At 63.5% G+C, this 19,461-nt stretch overlaps 1 protein-coding gene across 9 annotated transcripts in view; it reads right to left on the reverse strand.

Moving 5' to 3' along the window:
* Nucleotides 1-12,141: 12,141 nt before the first annotated feature.
* The window catches only part of BRF1 (BRF1 RNA polymerase III transcription initiation factor subunit), a 99,057-nt gene continuing 91,737 nt past the window's right edge, over nt 12,142-19,461 (reverse strand). For all 9 annotated transcript variants that reach the window (XM_034938298.2, XM_063596429.1, XM_003806985.5 and 6 more), the window contains 3 exons: nt 14,973-15,024; nt 13,981-14,152; nt 12,142-13,447 (listed from right to left, as the gene is read on the reverse strand). In XM_034938298.2, coding sequence (XP_034794189.2) covers nt 13,410-13,447; nt 13,981-14,152; nt 14,973-15,024 — 262 coding nt within the window. In that variant the 3' untranslated portion in view covers nt 12,142-13,409. The remainder of the gene's footprint in view (nt 13,448-13,980; nt 14,153-14,972; nt 15,025-19,461) is intronic.

The following is a 19,461-nucleotide window of genomic DNA, read 5'->3' on the forward strand; positions in this document are numbered from 1 at the left end:
TGGGGGCTAAAGAGGAGCCAGCGCCCGGGACCAATCCCAGGAGCGCGCCGGGGAGCCACCCTAGCACCTGCCCCCCCCCCCCCCGACCCTGCCCCGCGGTCTGACCCCCCTGGGATCTGGCCCCGCCTCTACCTCCCCCCCGACGAACTGAACCCCCTGGGATCTGGCCCTGCCCCTTGCACCTGACCCTGCCCGGAGATCTGAGCCCCTAGGATACGGCGGGTCCCGCAGTCTGGGCCCTCTATGATCTGACCCCGTCCCTGCACCTGACCCCGCCCTGGGGTCTGGGGGTCCGGCCCAAGCCCTGGGCAGGCGGGGGCGGGGCGGGGGGCGAGAGTATGTGGGGGCCAGACTCTACCCGGCTGCCTGAGAGCCTGGCCCTTGTGCACGCCAAGGAAGCCGCGCTTTTAAGAGGGCGTGATGTTTGGTATTTCCCCAAAATGCACCAGACGTCATGACACTGGAGAGCCTCAGGGCTTGGCTGCGTTTCCTTCGCATTGTTTTGGACAGAATGACAGCCAGGGAGGGCTGGCCACGTGGCTGCAGCATCTCCTGGCTTTCTGCAGGGTTCGGTCACTTGCTGTCCCCAGGGGCAGCCTGGGCCTCATGCCTGTGTATGCTGCAAGGGGACATGGGGTGGGGGGGGTCTGCTCCAAGGAACATCCTCCCCAGCTGGGCCTCAGGGCAGGGCCATCGGGAGGGAGAGGCCACATTCCTGCCCACCCCCCACCCCCCTGGACTCTGCAGGACTGTCCGACAGCCTCCAAGTCCTCGAGGGCCATGTTTCCGGAAGACTCTCCTTGAAGACTCTACCTCCTCCCGAGGCCTGGGGCAGCTCTGTGTTGGCAGAGACTGAACCTAGGACCAGTGAAGAGGCGGCTCCCTGTCCCCCATCCCCAGGCCTGAGCACCCAGGGAGATCAGGAGTCAGCGCTGTGCTGGCTCCAGAGGGCTCAGGGGCACCACATTCCCACTCGAATCTGGGAAGGCTTTGTGTGGGCAGGTGCAGAGCTGTCATTAGGGCAAGGGCCGGGAGGGGTTGGGGTGTCTCAGCATTTTCCGGCAGCAGCCTGGCACCTGGCTGCCCCAGGATTAGATAATCACACAGGAGGGGTGTGGCACTGGGAGGGGTCAGGGGCTGGGGGCTGAAGGAGGAGCAAGAACTCAAGGTTTGGGGAAACTGAGGCAGCCCCTCTCTTCTGGGCAGGATGAGATAGCCCAGGCCCACTTTGGTCTTGGCAAGCCCCAGACAGACGTCCAGCCCATGGCACTTCCTGCCATCATCTCTACCAGCCACAGACCCCTCCCTCAGCAAGCCACTGGCCAGGACAGGGATGACACAAGGTGAGCAGAGTCAGGACAAAGAGACACTTGCCAGCTGCAGAGGTCCCAGAGCAGGCTCTGGCCCAGCCATGGGGGTGAGGGTGGCAAGGAAGGCTTCTTGGAGGTGGCACTTGGGTTGAGTTTGCCAAGGGAGGAGGTGACAGAGGAAAGGCTTGACAGGCAGGGACAGCGAGGCATAGACCCCAGTCAGGGGAGAGCCGGGTGCTGACAGGGAGGGCAAGGAGTCCCAGGGGCACAGGTGGGGACAGCAGGAGCTGAGGCCATGCTGGACCAGGGACAGGAGCAAGGCTCTGGAGTGGCAACCTGGAGGCAGTGGCAAGCCATGGCAGGGCAGGTGGATAGTGGTGACTGCTTATTTGCTGGGGTCCCCAGGAGTCAGGTCAGGTGGGGGTACCAGGGAGAGGGTGCTGGGGCTGTGACCAGAGCTCTAGGGAAGCTCCCCTATGCAGGTCCTACAGGACCACCTTGGCAGTGGTGGTGCTGAGCATGATCACCCTGGGCCCCTGCTGGTGGGCTGGGGTGGTGGCCACAGTATGCCAGAAATGCTGGGGTGCTGCAGGCTGCCTTCTGGCTCAGAGGCTCTGAGCATCGTTGCCCAACCAGGGCCCCGCCATCCAAGGAGCCAGCCCCAGAGTGCCCTACCATGTGCTGTGAGCACCCCCCTCTCCTGGGTACCCCTGAACCCTCTCCGAAGCCTGGTCAAGTGGATACCTGCCTGCCACACCCTCCTCCACCTCACTGGCCTGGCCCTGGTTGTGGCCCTGCTGGGACCACCGTCTCCACTCCACCCTGATCCACAGCCCTTCAGTAGCCTCCTTCCTGTGTGAGCAGAAGCTTCCTGGGTCTCCCTGCACCCACTGGGACAGATCCTGCACGCCCCCGGTGCTCAGCCACGCAGGTCATGGCGCTTGTGCATTCTGTTTTCTGAGCCATCCAGCCCAGGCGGTAGACACCGGCGTCCAGCCCCAGCTCTCAGGCCACAGGAAGTGGGAGGTCCAGCGGCTTCCATTCCTGCCCTCGATCAGCCCTTGCTGCTTCCTGCAGCCAGGCCCCCCTTGGCGCCGGGCGGCCTGGTGAGCAGTGACTCATCCAGAGCCCAGCACCCGAACGTCCCACTCCCGGCTCTCAGCAGAGGACCCCGTCCCCACCTCACCCCACCATCTGGCCTGGGCTGCAGGACTGCCACCGCCCAGCACACACCTCCTCCTCAGTGGCCCTGCACCTGCTCCCACCCACCGGCTGGGGGTCCTCCACTGTAAAGAGCATGACACCCCAGCCTCAGGGGACTCCAGCCCCCCACTCTCAGAGGCCCTTGCTGTCCCTGGCTGTGGGGCTCTGCCCACCTCTGCCCTGCTCTCCCTAGAGCCACCAGCCCTGCCGTCACACACCCTCTGTTGCCTGAGTCCTAGGTTGGAAGGCCTACCTACCTCTGTACACCTGGGACCTTCTGTAGCCCATTTCAGCCGGCCAGCCCCTCCTCTGGGAAGGCTTATGGGCTCCTGAGAGCCCTCTCAGCCCCGCCTCGTTGAGGCTGCCTCTCCTGCCTCCACCCCATGGACCTTGTCTTTGAGCTTGGTGTGTCCCCAAGGCAGAACTCACCCTCCAACCCCATCCTATTGCGACCCTCGCCCAAGTCGCCTGGAGACACTGCACCGGTCAGGATGAGAATGGAAGTTGGGCCGGAAAGCAGAGAAAGCTCCGAGGAAGCTCCCCTGTGCAGGGTGCCCCGACCCCAAATCCAGGTGGCCACCTCATTTAAGTGACAAAGGAGCTAGCTGCCTCAGTGGACTCCTTCCCTCCCTAGAGGCCTCCCCTCCCATTGGCGAGGCTCCTGCCCTCCTCATGACACTGTTACACACGCCCAATACCTGCAAGAGGGCTGCACCCACACAGGCACTGAGGGCCCCTCAGGCTGCCACCCCACACAGCCCACCCAGCTGTCCCGCCTCCTGATGGCCAGGGCCCGAGGGGCCTCCCCCAGCTTGCAGAGCCTGCGAGCATCCTGTGCATGGGTATGTACAGATGCACCTGTCCCCCAGTGGCCATGTGACCACCACACCCCTCCCCTTGGTGGGCTGGGAAATATTGTCTCTGAATAGCAACCTCCCCGGGAGCCAGGCTGGGACACACCAGCCCAAGAGTGTGCCCAGGGCCCTCCAAGGCCACCAGCAGGCTGCTGAGCCCTGATTTTCACCTCCCAGGATCACATCATCCCAGGCTCTTCCAGCCCCAGGCCCTCCACACATCACAGGCCCCTAAATTTGGCCCCACCTGAACCTACTCCTTCCCGCTGTCCCCCTCCCCTAATAACAAATCCCTGCTGAGACCTTCACCAGGGAGCCAGTCTCATCTCCTCCTCCACCCACCTCCCGGCCCCACCCAGGGACACCCCCAGCCTCTGGGCCCTTCTCCATCCCCTCCCCAGAGTGCTCCAAAATGGAACTAAGCATGCGCTCTGTTCACAGCCCCACAGCCCACCCTCCAGCAGCTGGCAAGACCACTTCTCCTCTGCCCGCCGGCCGCTGCGCCTCACGCCCTGATTTCCCTGCAAAAACTTGTGCCTATGGATCTTGTTGGGGAGGGGGTGGCTCGAAGCACATCTCCCCTACAAGGACAGGGGCGCTGGCCTGCGGGCAGCACTTCCCGGTTCCCTGCTTCATCCTCGCCGACTCTGCGCACGCCCTTGGCTGTCAGGCTTTCTCCACGCTTGCTGAGTGAATCCATGAACAAATGCATGAGAAACACGCATTTTCCAGAACCCCACGTGCAGCTGGAGGGAATGCTCTGGTCAGGGATTTGTGGGAGGGGAAGTCGGAAGGGGTGAGGCCTGGAGGGTGGGCTGTGTGGGGATGGCAGCCACTCCCCATCCTCCGGGCGCCGCGGGGGCAGAGCACAGAGACAGAAGCTCGAACATCGTCTCCATGCTGGGTACGTATCTCCCAGCATGTGTGTTCCTGGACCCCAGGCAGGCGAGGCTGTGGCCTGCAGGTGCTGACCCTAGCTCAGCCTCAGCCCACAGTGCCGCCTCCACCTGCCAGGTTCTGTGGCACCTGCAGTCTGGCCCTGCACTGCCGCCCAGGACCCCCACGGCGGCCAACTCAGCTCAATGGGTGGGTGGTCAAGGCTGGAGCAGAGCCATGGGGGCCACCCCCCGAGGTGTGCTGGCAGCCGGGTCAGGCTGGGGTCATTTTCCCAGGCTCCACCAAGGCGGGTACCTGGCAGACAACGTTATTGTCCACAGGGAGGCAGCAATGACTCAGTCGGGCTGGTGCAGAGGCCCCCGGCCGCAAAGGAAAGGAGGGTCCCCACATCGTCTGGCAGAGTGGGCACTGCCTCCCCTGGGCAGGTGTGACTGGGCCTTCTGCCCAGCCTCCTATCCCAATCTCAGTCCAGCTAGGGCCTCCTGGGCCTCTGTGGTCCCACCTTTGCTGTTAAGTGGGTACATGTAACGCTCCCTCCCTGCCTGTCAGCGGGCCTGAGCTGCGGGCACTTCCCCAATTGAGGACCCCCGGACTGCTCAGGAGTGCCCCGACCCCAGCTGTGACTCCTCCCTGTCCAGGGTGAGCTGGGGTGGCAGTCCTGGGGGCATCAGTGATGGAACAGAGTCGGGGTTGAGGTCAGGGTTGGGTCCCCCAGCCTAGCGCCCCTGACCTCACAGTTCCAGCCGTGCTCATTGTGTGGGGACAATGGCTTCCTGAGCCAGGTTCCTCTCCGGGCAGGAAAACCACACAGAACCTCCTCTTTGCCTCCGCCCACGGCCCCTTTGAAGGGCCTGGGCCAGCCTCAGGCACTGACTGCAGCCTTGGGGCCTGCCCCCGGCGCCACCTCTTACCAGCCTAGCCCAGGCCCCGGTCTCCCCAGGGACCTGCCAGCTCTCCAGACACGTAGTACAGGCCACAGGGACAGTTACTGACGGCCCAGGAAGCCGCTGGCCAGAACCATGCAGGCAGTGGGCTCAACACGGCATCAGAGCTTGGAAGGACGCAGAGTCCTGGGCCCGGACTCCGTACAGGCTGGAGACAGAGGCAACCGACCCCCCTCGGTGCCTCCCAAGAGGCCAGGGTACATCTGCAGGGTGGCTGAGCCCTGTGGGGGCGGACAGCCAAGGGACCCTGGAGGGTGTTGGCCCTGGAGCAGGCGCACCTAGGCTGGAGAGGGCAGAGGGTCGTGGCACTCAAGGCCTGAGAAGGGCCATCTGTCCTCACACAAGACAGGGGACTCGAAGCAGGGCTGCCTCAGGGCGTGTGCGCGCCCTGCCTCCCCAGATGGTCCTGGGATGCCCCTGGAGATGCAGAAACTGGGGGCCAGTCCTGCAGGGGAAGGCAGGATTGAGGGCTTTCTAGAGTCACAGGTGGCAGGTGGGTCTGGCAGAGCTCTGCACTCTGAGGCCTCCAGCCGTCTGCTCACCTTGCTGGTGAAGGTCTGAGACCCCTGGCAGAGGAGGCTGGGATGTTCAGGCCTGGGGTGTGTCCAGGGCCCCACTAAGGTCTCTGGTGCCAGGACTGGGACAGGGACTGGGATGCTGCAGGGGCAGGTAATCTCCTGAAGCCCCCAAGGCTCAGGGTTACTTTTCCTCCGAGCCTGTCTCCACCGTCTTGGCCAAGGGGTCCTCAGACCCTGAAAGGGAAGGACCGAGGAGGAAGGTGAGAAGGCCTTGCTGTGTGGGGTTGGGGGGCACCAGCCAGGCAGGGCTCCAAGATTCAACAAAGACCTGATACAACAATAAAGAACATAAAGGCATCTTCGTGGCCTCCGGATTCACCAGATGGGGTGCAAGGTGGGCTTCATCACCCGGGAAAAGGCCAAGTGTCCCAAGAACATAAATGTCCACTTCCAGATGGTGCCGCCCGTGGCCGCCAGGGGGCGGGCCAGCCGAGTCTCCCGGACACACTGGGCAGGCCGGTCCCGCAGGAGCCTGGATCCCGGGTGCCCATCCCTCAGCGGGTCCACGTCAGCCTGCTGTGTCTGGCTACCACCTCCAAACTCCATGGGAGAACCACAGGGCGGCCCCCACCCACCATCACCCAGCTGTGGGGGCTGGGAAGGGCGTGCTCCACACTCCTTTGCCCGAATCCCTCAAACCAGGGGAGCGGGTGGCAGTCCCTGGTGGCAGACAGACTCTAGACAGTGACAAAAGAGCCCCCCATTTCTGGCCCCAGGCCCAGCAGCTCCTCATGCAGCAGCCCCTGTCCCACCTGGAACAGGACCAGAGAGCAGCAGCAGGCCTAGAAGAGGGCTTCTGTCAGTGTCTTGGAGGACACTGGGGGACAGACGGTGGAAAGAGGGGCTGGGAGGTGGAGGGAGGGGATGGAGGGGAGGTGAAGGGAGGGGTGGGGGATGGGGAGCAGGAGGCAGAGGGAGGGGTGGGGGCATCCTCAGGGGCTGCCCGGCATCTGCCCTTGCAGAGCCTCTCATTCAGTGAGAGACCCTGCAGGTGTCCCTTGCTGCCCCAGTAATGCTCAGCCCAGGCCCAGGATTCCTGACCCACCCTGGCTGGGCTGACCAGGGGCCTGTTCGGCAGAGGGGCAGACGTGGGCAACAGAAGGCACCTGGGGGTTGGGGGAGCCTGGGCCTGTCTGCTGTCCCCTATTCCAGAGGCCTGGGCAGTGGGGGGGTCACGCTGGAGTGCTCACCCAGCCTGGTGCTGCCTCACTCCCCGAACTGCCAGGAAGCTCACCTCACTCCCCACTCTGTGGCCGAGGGATGGAGCAGGTGCCAGGTCACACAGCACTGGTGTGGGCTGGGTGACCATCAGGTGCCGGAGTTACCAGACACAAGCCCCCAGACCATCCCTCCCCGCTGCATCTGTGGGGAGTGGCTGCAGGGGCAGGCCTGGTGACTCCTGGGCCCTGTCACGGTGCCCCTGCGAGGAGAAACTACCAAGAGCATCCCCAGCCGGGCACGGTGGCTCACACCTGCAGTCCCAGCTACTCTGGGGGCTGAGGCAGTAGGATCGCTGGAGCCCAGGGATTTAAGGCCAGCCTGGGCAACATAGCATGACTCAACCTCAAAAAGAAATTTAAAAATTAGAAAGATCACCCACAGGCCCACAAGTGTCTGAGGGCTCAGCCACCATGTGGGTGTGGACTGCGGCCATTTGTCTGCCCCAACCGGGCCCGACACCCTGAGCTGGTCCAGAGGCTCCCGGCCCTCAGCATCTGTGCATCCAGGTGTGGGTCTGGGTACACACACTCAAGCCCGTGCACATGGTGGTGGGATGGGTGCGAGCAGACGTGCGTGCGGATGAATGTGTGTACGTGTGCACGCGTACTGGGTGTGCATGAATAGCGGCCATGTAGGAGGGTGTGGTGTGCATGGAAGGGCACTCACATGAGGTGTGCACAGGCACACGTACGTAAGGGCATTATGCATTTCTCTGTGGATGGTCACATGCCTGCACACGTGTGCCCCTGAGGCTGCCAGCTCCATCCTCTCTCTGGCTGGCTGACTCTAGCTCAGCAGCCAGCAGCCCACGTGGCCCTCAGCCCCTGCCCTGCCCTCCCCTCTGGCATGCGGGCAAAGGTGACTTGGACTTGGCAGAGGGCAGGAAACTGCCCAGGAAAGCTCTGTGGCTGCATGAATGGGCAGAACCCGCCCACTATGCCCCACCTGAAATTGGGCAGGACATGCGCGCTTCCTGCCCACTGGCCTTGAGCGGTATGTGCTGAGCTGGGGTAGGTGGGTGAACAGAGGGGCCTGGCTGGCCTTGGGTCCTGGCCCTTGGTCCCACAAAGTTCCCAGTACACAACACCAAACTCCACACTAGGACAGGGGTCCAGGATGCTCCAAGGATGCCCAGGCATACGTGTGCACTCATGGATGCACGCACACTCACATGCAGATGTGCTCCATCCCCACAAAGGGCCGGCCCCTGGCTGGTGCACGCCAAGCACAGTGGGGGTACACGAGAGGCCTGGGGACTGTGGAAGGCTGGGGAAGTTGGGGTATCCCTGGCAGAAAGACCACGGTGGCTGGCTGCCAGTCACACTCCCAGCCTGAAGTAGATCTTGCCACATCTGGGGACAGCCCCGGGCCATGGGAGAACCTCCAGGGCTCTGCCCCTCCAGTGCCAACAGAGGCTCCCCAGGGCCCAGCTCTGCTTACCCAGGGTCCTTGGGGTTCCTTGGCCCTGTGCCCCTCCCCCGTGGGGCCCGCTGCTGCCTCTGCCCTTGCAGAGCCTCAGACGTGTGGTGGGAGGCCAGGGGAGGTGAGAGGCCATGCAGTTGCCCCCTCCCACCCCAGCAATGCTCCGGCTTTGCAGCCCTGAGCCTGCTGGGGGACCCCTCCCCAAGGCACCAGAAGAGAAAGAGGCCGCCCAGGCCAGCAGCTGGAAGGACCAGGCCTCAAGTAAAACATCCAACCAGCCTCCACGAGGACACACTGCCAGGGCTGGGGCCACAGCCTTCTGCAGCCCCGACTCCCCCTGCCGCCCTTGAGGCCCTGCCCCTGCTCTTGGCAGCTCTGGGAAGATGCCAGCCTGCCTTGAACACTCAGCCCAGGCAGGCAGCTCAGGCCAGTGGGGAGGGGAGTGTCTGGCCTCCTCTGCCACACAGGGAGCAGCAGCTGGGCTGGACCTGCCTGGGGCCCGACTCTGAAGCTGCCAATCCGCCCACCTGCTGGTGCCCCCAACCTCGCTCCAAGCCACAGGGTAAGGCTCTAGGCGCCCACCCAGCATGAGGCAGCCAGCTGCAGAGGGTGCTGGCCACACTCGCTCCTCTTCCCCTGCTCCTCAGCACTAGACAGAGGCTGCTGGGTCATCCGCTGTCAGCTGTGCTGGACATGGGAACTGCTCCCTCTGGCACTTGGAGTCTCCTGCAAAGCACCTGTGCTCAGGAAAGCCTGGAGACAACCAGTGCCCCTGCAGGGACTTGAGGAAGCCAAAGTCAGGGGCGCAGATGCCCGGCCTGTCCCTCCCCTGGCCAGCGTGGTCCACACCCATACGGCTGGACCAAATGAGCATGGGTCAAGAATAAAGGCCAGTGAGCATGTGGGCAGGCATAGCAGCCCCTCTACAGTTGGGGTACAGGGGCATGGGCAGGCATGGCAGCCCCTCTACAGTTGGGGTGCAGGGGCGTGGGCAGGCATGGCAGCCCCTCTACAGTTGGGGTACGGGATTGTGGGCAGGCATGGCAGCCCCTCTACAGTTGGGGTACAGGGGTGTGGGCAGGCATGGCAGCCCCTCTACAGTTGGGGTACGGGGTGTGGGCAGACATGGCAGCCCCTCTACAGTTGGGGTATGGGGTGTGGGCAGGCATGGCAGCCCCTCTACAGTTGGGGTACGGGGTGTGGGCAGACATAGCAGCCCCTCTACAGTTGGGGTACAGGGGCATGGGCAGGCATGGCAGCCCCTCTACAGTTGGGGTACAGGGATTGTGGGCAGACATGGCAGCCCCTCTACAGTTGGGGTACAGGATTGTGGGCAGGCACGGCAGCCCCTCTGCAGTTGGGGTACAGGGGTGTGGGGCGTGGCCCAGCTTGTTCTCTGGGTCAGGGAGTGAGGTCGCTGGGCAGACATCCCTAAGGACTTGGCAAGGAGCCCAGAGGCGGCAAAGGGTCAGATCTCGCGCCCCACCCTCCAACTCTGTGGCTCAAGGGGATTCCTCCAGGGGGCTCTCCCCACCCCAGCTCCATGGGCTGCAAAGGAGCCATCCAGGCACAGAACAGCTGGACCAAGACAACGGAGCTCAGGGCCGGCTGTGGTGGAGCCTCGGGCCTGACCCAGTCCTGAGCCCCACATGCCCCACCCCCTCGCTCTATGGAGCTGTGCAGACCACTTCTCCCGGGCACCCCCAAAGGTGGACACATGCTCTGACAAAGTCCTGGAGCCCCCAGGACCACTGAGCCCCCAACTGGCTGTTCTCCAGTCCTGTCAGGACTGTAACGTGGTATCCATGGGGTGGTGGCGGCCACCAAACACCAGGTTCCTAAGCCGGCTCATAACAGCCTCGGATGGCCCTGCTCTGAGCAGGCAGCAGGAGACGGCGGTGGCTGCTCAGGGCTGGGGTGTGCATGCCTGGCAGGCCCAGCCCGGAAGGCAGCATTCAAGGGGACAGCTAGCAAGCTAAGAATAGTGATGCGGGGCTGAGAGGCTGGGCTCCCCCTTCTCCGAGGCTGCAGCATGGTCTGGTCCTGGCACTGGGAAGGGCCCAGGCAGAACCTGCCCGAGGTGCTGCTGGACATGCTGGCAGGCCCCGTGCAGCTGCAGCGTCACAGCTGGCCAAGCACTGCTTCAGGCCTGTCAGCCTCCAGGCTGGGAGATGTGGCCCCTAAGCCACCTACGGGACTGAGCAATACAGACCTGAATGCCCAAACCCGCGGTTCAGGCCAGCACCCAAAGGCACCTGGCCACTACGGCCGTCTACTCCCGGCCCGCAGCACCTCAGCACCTCGGCCACCCAAGTGTCTGTGCAGCACAGGTCCCCACGGCTCCAGGACCCGGATGCTGAGTTCCACGCCGCACCCTCTCTGGGGAAGAGTCTTTCCCCCACCAGCCCAGAGATGCCCCACCTCCCCTCCACGCCGCACCCTCTCTAGGGAGTCTTCCCCCACCAGCCCAAAGATGTCCCACCTCCCCTCCAGCCATTGTGGGGCTTGACTCTAGCACACTGGTCACCGCCTGGCCCCGCTTGTGCCCCTCAGCCCCACACCCCAGCCATCCTCTCCCGCACCCCAGCTCCCGAGCCCCATCCCACCCTCCCCCTTCTGTGATAACCGCCCCCCCCGCTTCCATCCCCAAAGGGTGGACAGCCACTGCCTCCCGGGCCTCCCTTTCCCCTGGCCCTCACCTCCCACCCACCTCTCCACCCCTCCCTCTCCCTCCAGCCTCAGGCGGGCCGTTCCGCCAATATCCTAAACCACCTGTGGGCCAAGCCGCTCCTGCACAGGCAGCCTGGAAACCTTCTTTCCTGGCCTCCCGAGTGGAAGTGCCCAGCCAGAGCTGTCTATCCTGAAACCCCCTCCAACACCCAACTGGCCCCAAAGCAGGTCTCCCCGGGATGAGGATTCCTTCTCTCCTGCGGAGCTGCAGCCCACCTGTGCCTGGGGCCCCACAGCCTGGCAAACAGCACCACCAGAGTCAGACGCTGCCCCCTGCCCTGCACCCCAGCACCCAGGCCGAGGGCTGGATCGCTGCACGGCCTGCCTCGCCTGCGCCCCTCAGCTGCACGTCTGGTCTCCTCCCCAAATAAGATCTGGTGGCAGGTTTCACCCATTTCGCCCCCCAAATCCACCCTCTTCGATCTCCAACAAAACCCCCACTCCATGCCACCTGGCTGTCATCTCTGGCCCGGCCCCAGTGGCCATCTGCTAGGCCGGGAGCCCCTCCAGCTGGTCCTCAGGGTTCCTCTAACAGCACCCTCTCCAAGCCCCCATCCTGCGGCCCCACGGCCCACCTACACCTCCCTCGGGGCCTCTGGGTGCCAGCTGTGGCCCCCAGGCCCGCCCACCCTGGCCCAGTTGCTGCTTCCTGTTACCCCAGCCTCAGTGAAGCCCCTGTGGGCTGGTCCTGCCGTTTCACTTTCTTCACAGCACTCACCTCCCGGTGCCCACACGGCGCTGGGGGCCCAAGCGGGGACTTGTCCACCCGGTCCCCTGTGGCACACCCATGTCCAGCCCAGGCTGATGCACACCCACTTAACAGCTGCTGCAGTAGTTGGGGGGACCTAAAGACCCCACACCCCTCACTCAGGGCAGCCTCTGGGTCTCAGGGGCTAATATCCACAGCCAGGCCGTGCAGCCAGCAGACCGACATGACGGCTGGCCACAGATCGCAACACAGAATCAGACAAGCCTCAGGCAATTTCTGTTAAGTAACAACAGATCTTCCTGCTTTACTAAATCTATTCTTCCCCCAAGCCCTCGAGAAGCCCTGGCAGGACCCAGGCTGGCTGCTGAGCTCTGGGCGGGGGTAGGGGGGTCTGGCCTGCTGCGGGCCAAGTTGGGGCAGGACATACAGCCCATTCCATGGGGAGGATGAGGCCCCTGGGGGTCAGTGAGGCACGGCTCTGCCTCAAGGCCACCCTCTCCTAAGGACACAGGGTGAAGCCCCCTCCTTGGCCACATCCGGGGCAGCCATGCCAGAGCTGAGACCCCCTACGACTGGTACTGGGGCCTTCCCACGAAGAGGCCTGGGGAGGCTCTCGGGCCTCCGTCTGCCCTCCCTCCTCGATGGGGGGCCTGATCCAGCTCTGACAGGGAGCGCCACTGCCCTCTGGCTCTGTCCACGGGGAACTCCCAGCGCCAGGACACTATGCAAGCTATGCCCGCACTGCCTACAGAGCTATGCTCAGGACGGGTGGGCGCTGGTCTCAGCTGTCGGGCACTCAGTTCACCTGCCAGCAGCTGCAGGGCTCCTGGGCCCACAACTCAAGTGGCCCTGGAGCAGGGGTCTGACCCCCATGCTGCTCCAGGCGGTGCAGGCAGCGGGGAAGGGGGTCTGGAGGAGGCAGGGGTGGGGGTGTCTGCCTCGGACGAGGCAGGTATCTGGATGCAGGGCCACAGCTGGAGGCAGAGGACCTTCAAGGAGCTGCTGCCTCTCAAGTACCAGATCCTCAGCTCCCACGGCTGCGCCGGACACCTGCAGGGCTCTGGCTTCCACTCTGGCAGAGGCTGCTGGCGCCGAGTGCTGCTCAGGAGGGGACGGTGCGGAGGGTGGGCTGGGGACTCCAGAGCTGGTCCTGAGTCACAGGGCCAGCACACTCAGCCCTCCACACACTTGGACCAGCAGTGGGGCTGCCCCAAGCCTGTTTCCTTAATAGTAGCAACACCACACTGCCAGCCTTGGAGGGTCCTTGGATGAGTCGATGGCAGGCAGCGGGACCCAGCCCTGCACACACCCGGCCCACATCTGATCACACACATGCAGACGCTTGGTCCGGTTTCCCTTGCTGAATAGAAACACAATCCCAATGGTAAGTTCCACATGGGACGAGGGCTGTGGGACAGGTGCCACCTGTCACCAGGAGTCTCGGCGCTGGGGCCTGCCTGCTGCGGTCCTGGAAGCCCGTCTGATGCTGAGGAGACCCGCGAGGCCCCCTGCCAGGACATCACCTGCCTGGAGGCCACACTTCAGTAGCCGTCGTCCTCATCGCCATCACAGCCATAGTCTGCAGAAGAGCACAGTCATGAAGCCCAGGGTCTCTGTGGGACCCAGGAGCCCAGACCCCCCAACCCGCCCTGTTCCTGGTGCCCCCCTAGAAGACTCAGGCTCCAGCCCCAGCCCCAGCCCCCCGCGCCCCGCCAGGAGCCATCTTGGGCTCCTCTCCACCTCCCGGGACTGGCATGCACCCAGAGCAGGGCCTTGCTCCTCGTCGAGGGCACCTGAGAGCAGTGTGGGCTCCCTCAGCCTCCCTCCCTGGGTGTGCAGGTCCGTGGTGGTGTGCAGATCCGGGAACCTCGTGCTGCTGGCTGGGCGGCCCTCGTGGCGGGTACCTCACCGTCCCTAGCCTCTCTGACCCTGGCTGCCTCCAACCTCACAATCGACATGACCAATTTACAAAATGTCTTAGTTCAAATTTCTTTCCAGGGAGAAACAGAAATTTAGTTTGAAGCTAACAGGCCCAAGTTCAGGGATCATGAGGGGCAGTAGCTGATGCCTTTATTTCCCTTGAACCCCTCCCTGTTGTCGGGCCCCACCCACCGTTGCTGCCCATCATCTGCAGGGCACTGACGCAGGGCTCCCCATCCTCCTCGTCGGGCTCCTCCTCGTCAGCCTCCTCGTCGGCGTGGTATGACACGGGCCCGCTCTCCACCAGCACCGCCTGGGGCCTGGCAGGCTCAGCTCCGAGGGTGGGAGAGCTTGGGAGCAAAGCCTGGAACGAAGTGGGGCTCTGACACACACAGAGCTGGGAGCCCTGTGTATCGCAACAGACCCCTCAGAACCACCAGGGCTGGCCCAGGATGCTCAGCCACTCCCGCCACACCAGTGGCTCCCGGGGTTGGCCAGGGCTCCCAGGCCCACTGGCCCCTTCTGGCCTCCTGGGGGCTGTGCCATGAGCTGTGTCAGCATCAAGATCCCACCCTCAGGCCTCTGCCAGCCCCTGCTCCTGTATCCTACTGGGCCCCACCCCAGTGCTCGGGGAGCATGCAGAACACCTTTCCAGACCATAGGCCTCGGCCGAGGACACTGTGGCCTCAGCCCCCGGGGGCTTGGCCTGCCCTGACCCCCAGAAGACAGACAGAGGCTGCTGCTCCGGCCCCTGCCCCAGCCCCCGCCACCTGCCAGCACCTTCACCCTGGTTTCCTGGGCCAGACTAGTCCCCAACAAGTGACAGTCCAGGTGAAAGACCCCTGAGCCCTGGAGGGCTGGGCCCTGTGACCTGGCAGTGCCTGCTTCCTACATACAGGCTCCCTGCAGGCACCAGGCCCACAGCAAGGCTGCTCAGCCTTGGCCCGAGCGCTGAGCAGCAGGCACACAACGGTCCCCACTTCCTGCCCGCTCCTGCTCCGGCAACCGGGAGCTCCCACCCTCGGGCCTCGATTCTCTGGCCATGCCAGGCAAGTATGGGGCAGCAGGGGCAGGCGCCTCTGTCAGGCCTGCTCTCCCTGTGGTCACAGACCAAGCATCTGGGCCCAGGAAGAAGTGGGCTGCCTCCCAAGGTCTCCCTGCCCTGGCTGCGTGGGACAACGCACCTCTCCCGTGGCCACCTTCTTTGCTGGCTGCGTAGACACCAGAGGCCTCAACCTGCAAAAGGAAGCACAGCATGGCGGCCTCAGCCCAGGCTCCCGAACGCCTGCCCACTTGTTCCCTTTTGCCCATCTTCACTTTCCCAGCGTTAATTGACTGTTTCTCTGTCCCTTTGGAAGCCTGGTTCTGCGTCCAGGCTCTGTGTGCTCCATCAGTGCTCACTGCACGTCAACACAGAGCTCTGACCCGTTCACATTCTCAACAGCGAGCAGCACTCGACACGAACACAGAAGCTGCAGACGCCCCGCTCCCCAGCCCACTCCCCTTCCAACAGTGCCTGAGCCCTCAAGGAGCTGCCTGGTGCCCTACCTCACTCAGGGAGGAGGGGAGGGAGGGTGAAGGGACACTGTCAGACCTGAGACTGCTTCCCCAACCCTCACCAGGCCCAGGGCAATCCCTACTTCTGCTGACAACACCCTGCACAGGGCCTGCTCGCTGGCCCGCCACACACAAAGGCCAAAGGTGCCTTCCACATGCCAAGTCTTCTTGGAGACTGCTGGTCCCCCCAGGGAGACAGGGGGGCCCAGGGGAGAGGACGCAGGCATTACCCGCAACCTCCAGCACGGACACACAGGGCTGTCGGGCGGGCAATGAGAGGGCTCAGGGCCTGTGGGGAAGGACGCGGCGGGGCAGAGCCCTTCCCTCCAGGGCGCAGCTGTGTGGGGAGGCGGTAGGGGGCCTGAGGCAGGGCCCTGCCTGGCTCTGACGTGTCAGATGAACCCTCGGGACACTGGGAAGGGACCCCGTGACAGGTGGACCTTAGCAGAACATCTAGACGTGGAGCTCTGCTCGGGGTGAAGCTGATAGCAGGTGTGAGCCAGGCTGAGGCCCCGGGCTCCCCATGTGGCCCCTCTCCAGACTGGAGACAGTGGGAGCCTCAGCTCCCAGGGCTCCTGGTGGTGCTGTATCCTCAGGCCAGGCCTCCAGCCTGGCTCCTGGAGCCTGACAGGTGCTGCTCCGCCCTCCCCACTCCCATCCCCAGGCCCACTGTGCAGTGGAGTGGGGGCCTCTGGGGATGGCAGCTGGCCCTGCAGCGGGGCTTCTCAGCAGGCTGACCTCAATGAGACACCCCACTGTGGTCTCTCCAGAAGTGGCTGGCGCTCCAGGAGGCAGGCCTGGCAGTTGGGTGGGAGGCCTGATCTTGGCGGGTGGGACTAAGTCCCCAGGAGATTCATGCTCTGGAAGGTGAGGCCAGCAGGCCCCCATTGAGAAGGGCCCTGAGACCCCGCTGGCTCAAGGAGAGGTAGTTTTTTTCTTTTTTTTTTTCTGAGACGGAATCTTGCTCTGTCGCCAGGCTAGAGTGCAGTGGCGCGATCTCGGCCCACTGCAACCTCTGGAAGAGGCAGTTTCTTTGACTTTGGCAGACTGTACCTTAGCCAGAGAGGAGCAGATGCTGGCGGGCAGGAATACGGGGCTACAGGGAGAGCGGCGCTGTTAGGAGGGTGCGCTTCCTGCAGGGACACACCCTACCTCCCCCACCTGGCACTGAGGACAGGCTGAAATTCAAGCCACAAGGTCCTGCTGCACTGACCCAAGGTCCTGACGGACAAGTCCAGCTTTTCCAGAACCAGGAAGCAGCTGTGCCAGGCCTCACCCTGGGGGGCCAGAAAGCTCCCTACTCCTGCAGAGCCCGGCTGGAGAGCGGGTGCGTGGTGTTCAAGAGTGCAGAACCGCAAGGGCTCCTGGGGTCTGCGGGCTAGCTGGGGGCCTGTCTCAAGGGCTTCCCCCACTTCCACGCAGTATCCTGTGTGAACCTGAGGCAGCCAGGCCACACGGGAGGGCCTGAGAGCGCCTGGAGAACAAGCTCCCACCTGGCATCACCTCGGCCATGGCTTTGGCCTATAGGGGGTCCCCAGCCAGGGGCCTGAGGATGTGGGGTGCTGTGGCCCATTGTTCACGCAAACCCACTGTTGGGCTCAGGCTGCTTCCTCTCGCAGCCGCGCCAGCACCTGCTGACCCCGCTCGGCTGAAGCTCGGCCCCAGCCCAGCCTGGGGGGATCCTGGGGCCTGTAAGCAGGCAAGAGGGCAGCTCATCTGGTGGGCCCCCACTTTGTCCCCCTTCCAGATATGGGCGCTGGGGCCCACAGCCCACACTGGCCCCTCTGCCTGTCCCCAGAGTGGGACGCTCAGGCATGAGGACAGACTGATCTGCATGGGCTAGAGGAAGACCCCGAGGGTCAAAGCAGCCCGAGTGACCACAGAGTGAGGAGGAGACAAGCTCGGAGGGAGCGGCTGCCCACATCCCTGTGTGGCTCAGCTGCCCACACCCCTGCATGGCCCACCCCTGCGTGGCTCAGCTGCCCACACCGCTGCGTGGCTCAGCTGCCCACACCCCTGAGTGGCCCAGCTCAGGTCCTGCAGTTGTCTGTCATCAGGGGAAGCATGCATCACGACGCGGGACCAGGGGCAGGTGGCCAGAGGGAGATGGGCTAGGCAGCCACCGGCAGCCAAAGAGAAAGGGGGTGCAGCTCAGGCTGGTTCCCCCACAGCAAGGAGGGACTGCCATGCCTGGGCCACCCAAGGCAGCACAGCTGCTGCTGAGGGACGCTGTGGTCGCTGGGCTGAGGCAGTGCCTCCTCAGCTGAACCCCTCCTTGGTAGTCCCTCCCCACCACCCCTCCCCACGTCGGAGCCTCAGTCTCTTTCCAAGTGGTCCAAATCCCTTTTTCCTCACCCGAGTGTGGGTGAAAAGCTGCCCCCATGGGCTGCAAGGGCAACCGGGACATGCCCTTCTGTCCCCAGGTAGAGCCCCTCTCCCCTGCCCCGCTGGAACTGCCTGAGCTGCCCAGGCCTGAGTGGGGGTGGGGGTGGGGGTGCGGGGGGTCCCCAGCCCTGAGGTCTTCATGCTTCCGTCTTAGAACACTAAATATTCCCGTATCAGATCATGGCTATGTTGGGGGGAAGACTGATGGGTTTCTAATGCAGGAAGCAGTGCACAAACATGCAGATGTGTGTGCACACAGACTCACAGATGCACACACACTGCACACAGTTGAGAGACTTAAGACACACACACATGCCCCACGCACACAGAGAAACACAGTGTATACAGACACATGCATGCACACACGTGTACATAGAGACACAGACCTGCACACCACAATCTGTAAACATACAGGTACACGTGTTGCATGCACACACACACTGCATGCACAGAGAGACACATAGGTGTGCACACCTGCATTTGCACACAAAAACTTACACACACATGCACACACACTATGTGCAGTCACAGATGCAGGCACACACTGTGTGCACACACAGGCATGCAGATGCACTGTGTGCAGACACCGGAACACATGCACACACACACGTACTGAGTGCACCAACGCACACACGTACTGTGTGCATACGCACTGCATGCACACAGGCACACACACATGCACACATACACTGCAGGCACACAGACACAGGCGCATACACACACTGCATGCATACAGATACAGAACACATGCACACTGCATGCACACACACAGGCACACACATGCACACACACGCTGCAGGCATACAGACACAGGCACACACACACTGCATACACAGACACAGGCACACACACACTGCATACACAGACACAGGCACACACACACACATGCACACAAATACTGCATGCGCACAGACACAGGCACACACTGCATGCACACAGATACATGTATACACACTGCATGTACATGTATACACACACAGAGAGACACACATGCACACCCGGGCCCTGTCTGGGCCAGCTGGTCAGATGTGACAGAGGGGGCTGTGAACCCTGTCACCAGGCACCAGAATCACCCAACTGGGACAGGACCCCCACCTCCAGTGCTGACAGAGGCTGGCTGGGCAGGCAGAGGACACGGAGACCAAGGCCTCAGATTGGACCTGGGAGTGCTCAGGCACAGGGGAACCGAGCCACAGACCTGCCCTGACTTCACCTCTGCCCCACTGACCTCCTACGCATGCCAGGAGCTGTGCTAGGAATGCACCCCCAGAGGACCAGTGCGTGGCTGATGTGGAGGAGACAGCCCATGCGGCCCTCCTGAGGGGCTGAGATGCCGGCTGAGAAGCACCAGCCTGCAAGGAGGTCAGGCTCCCTCACAGAGCAGCACCTGGGCACCCCAGGGGAGGGGCAGGGGCAGGGCCACAGCACAGCCGACTCCTGCGGGGTGGAGTGGCCAGCCTAGCAGCTCAAAAGGCCAAGGAGAAACCACCGCAAATACCGCAAACAATAGGAGGCCCTGACGGGGCTGCCGAGAGTCAGCACTGCCCCACAGGCGGAAGCAGCTGGAGACAACGCAAGAGATCCCAAGAAGCAGTGGGACCAGCAGACGCACCCAGCCCGGAGACTCGGTGGGGTGGAGTGAAGGTCGGAACCACCAAAGGGTGGACCCAGAAGCTAAGCCGCCAACCCCATCTCCACTGCCAGAGGGACACATGGACCAGCCACAGGCCC

Source organism: Pan paniscus, chromosome 15 (genome assembly GCF_029289425.2).
Source record: "Pan paniscus chromosome 15, NHGRI_mPanPan1-v2.0_pri, whole genome shotgun sequence".
Lineage (NCBI taxonomy): Eukaryota > Metazoa > Chordata > Mammalia > Primates > Hominidae > Pan > Pan paniscus.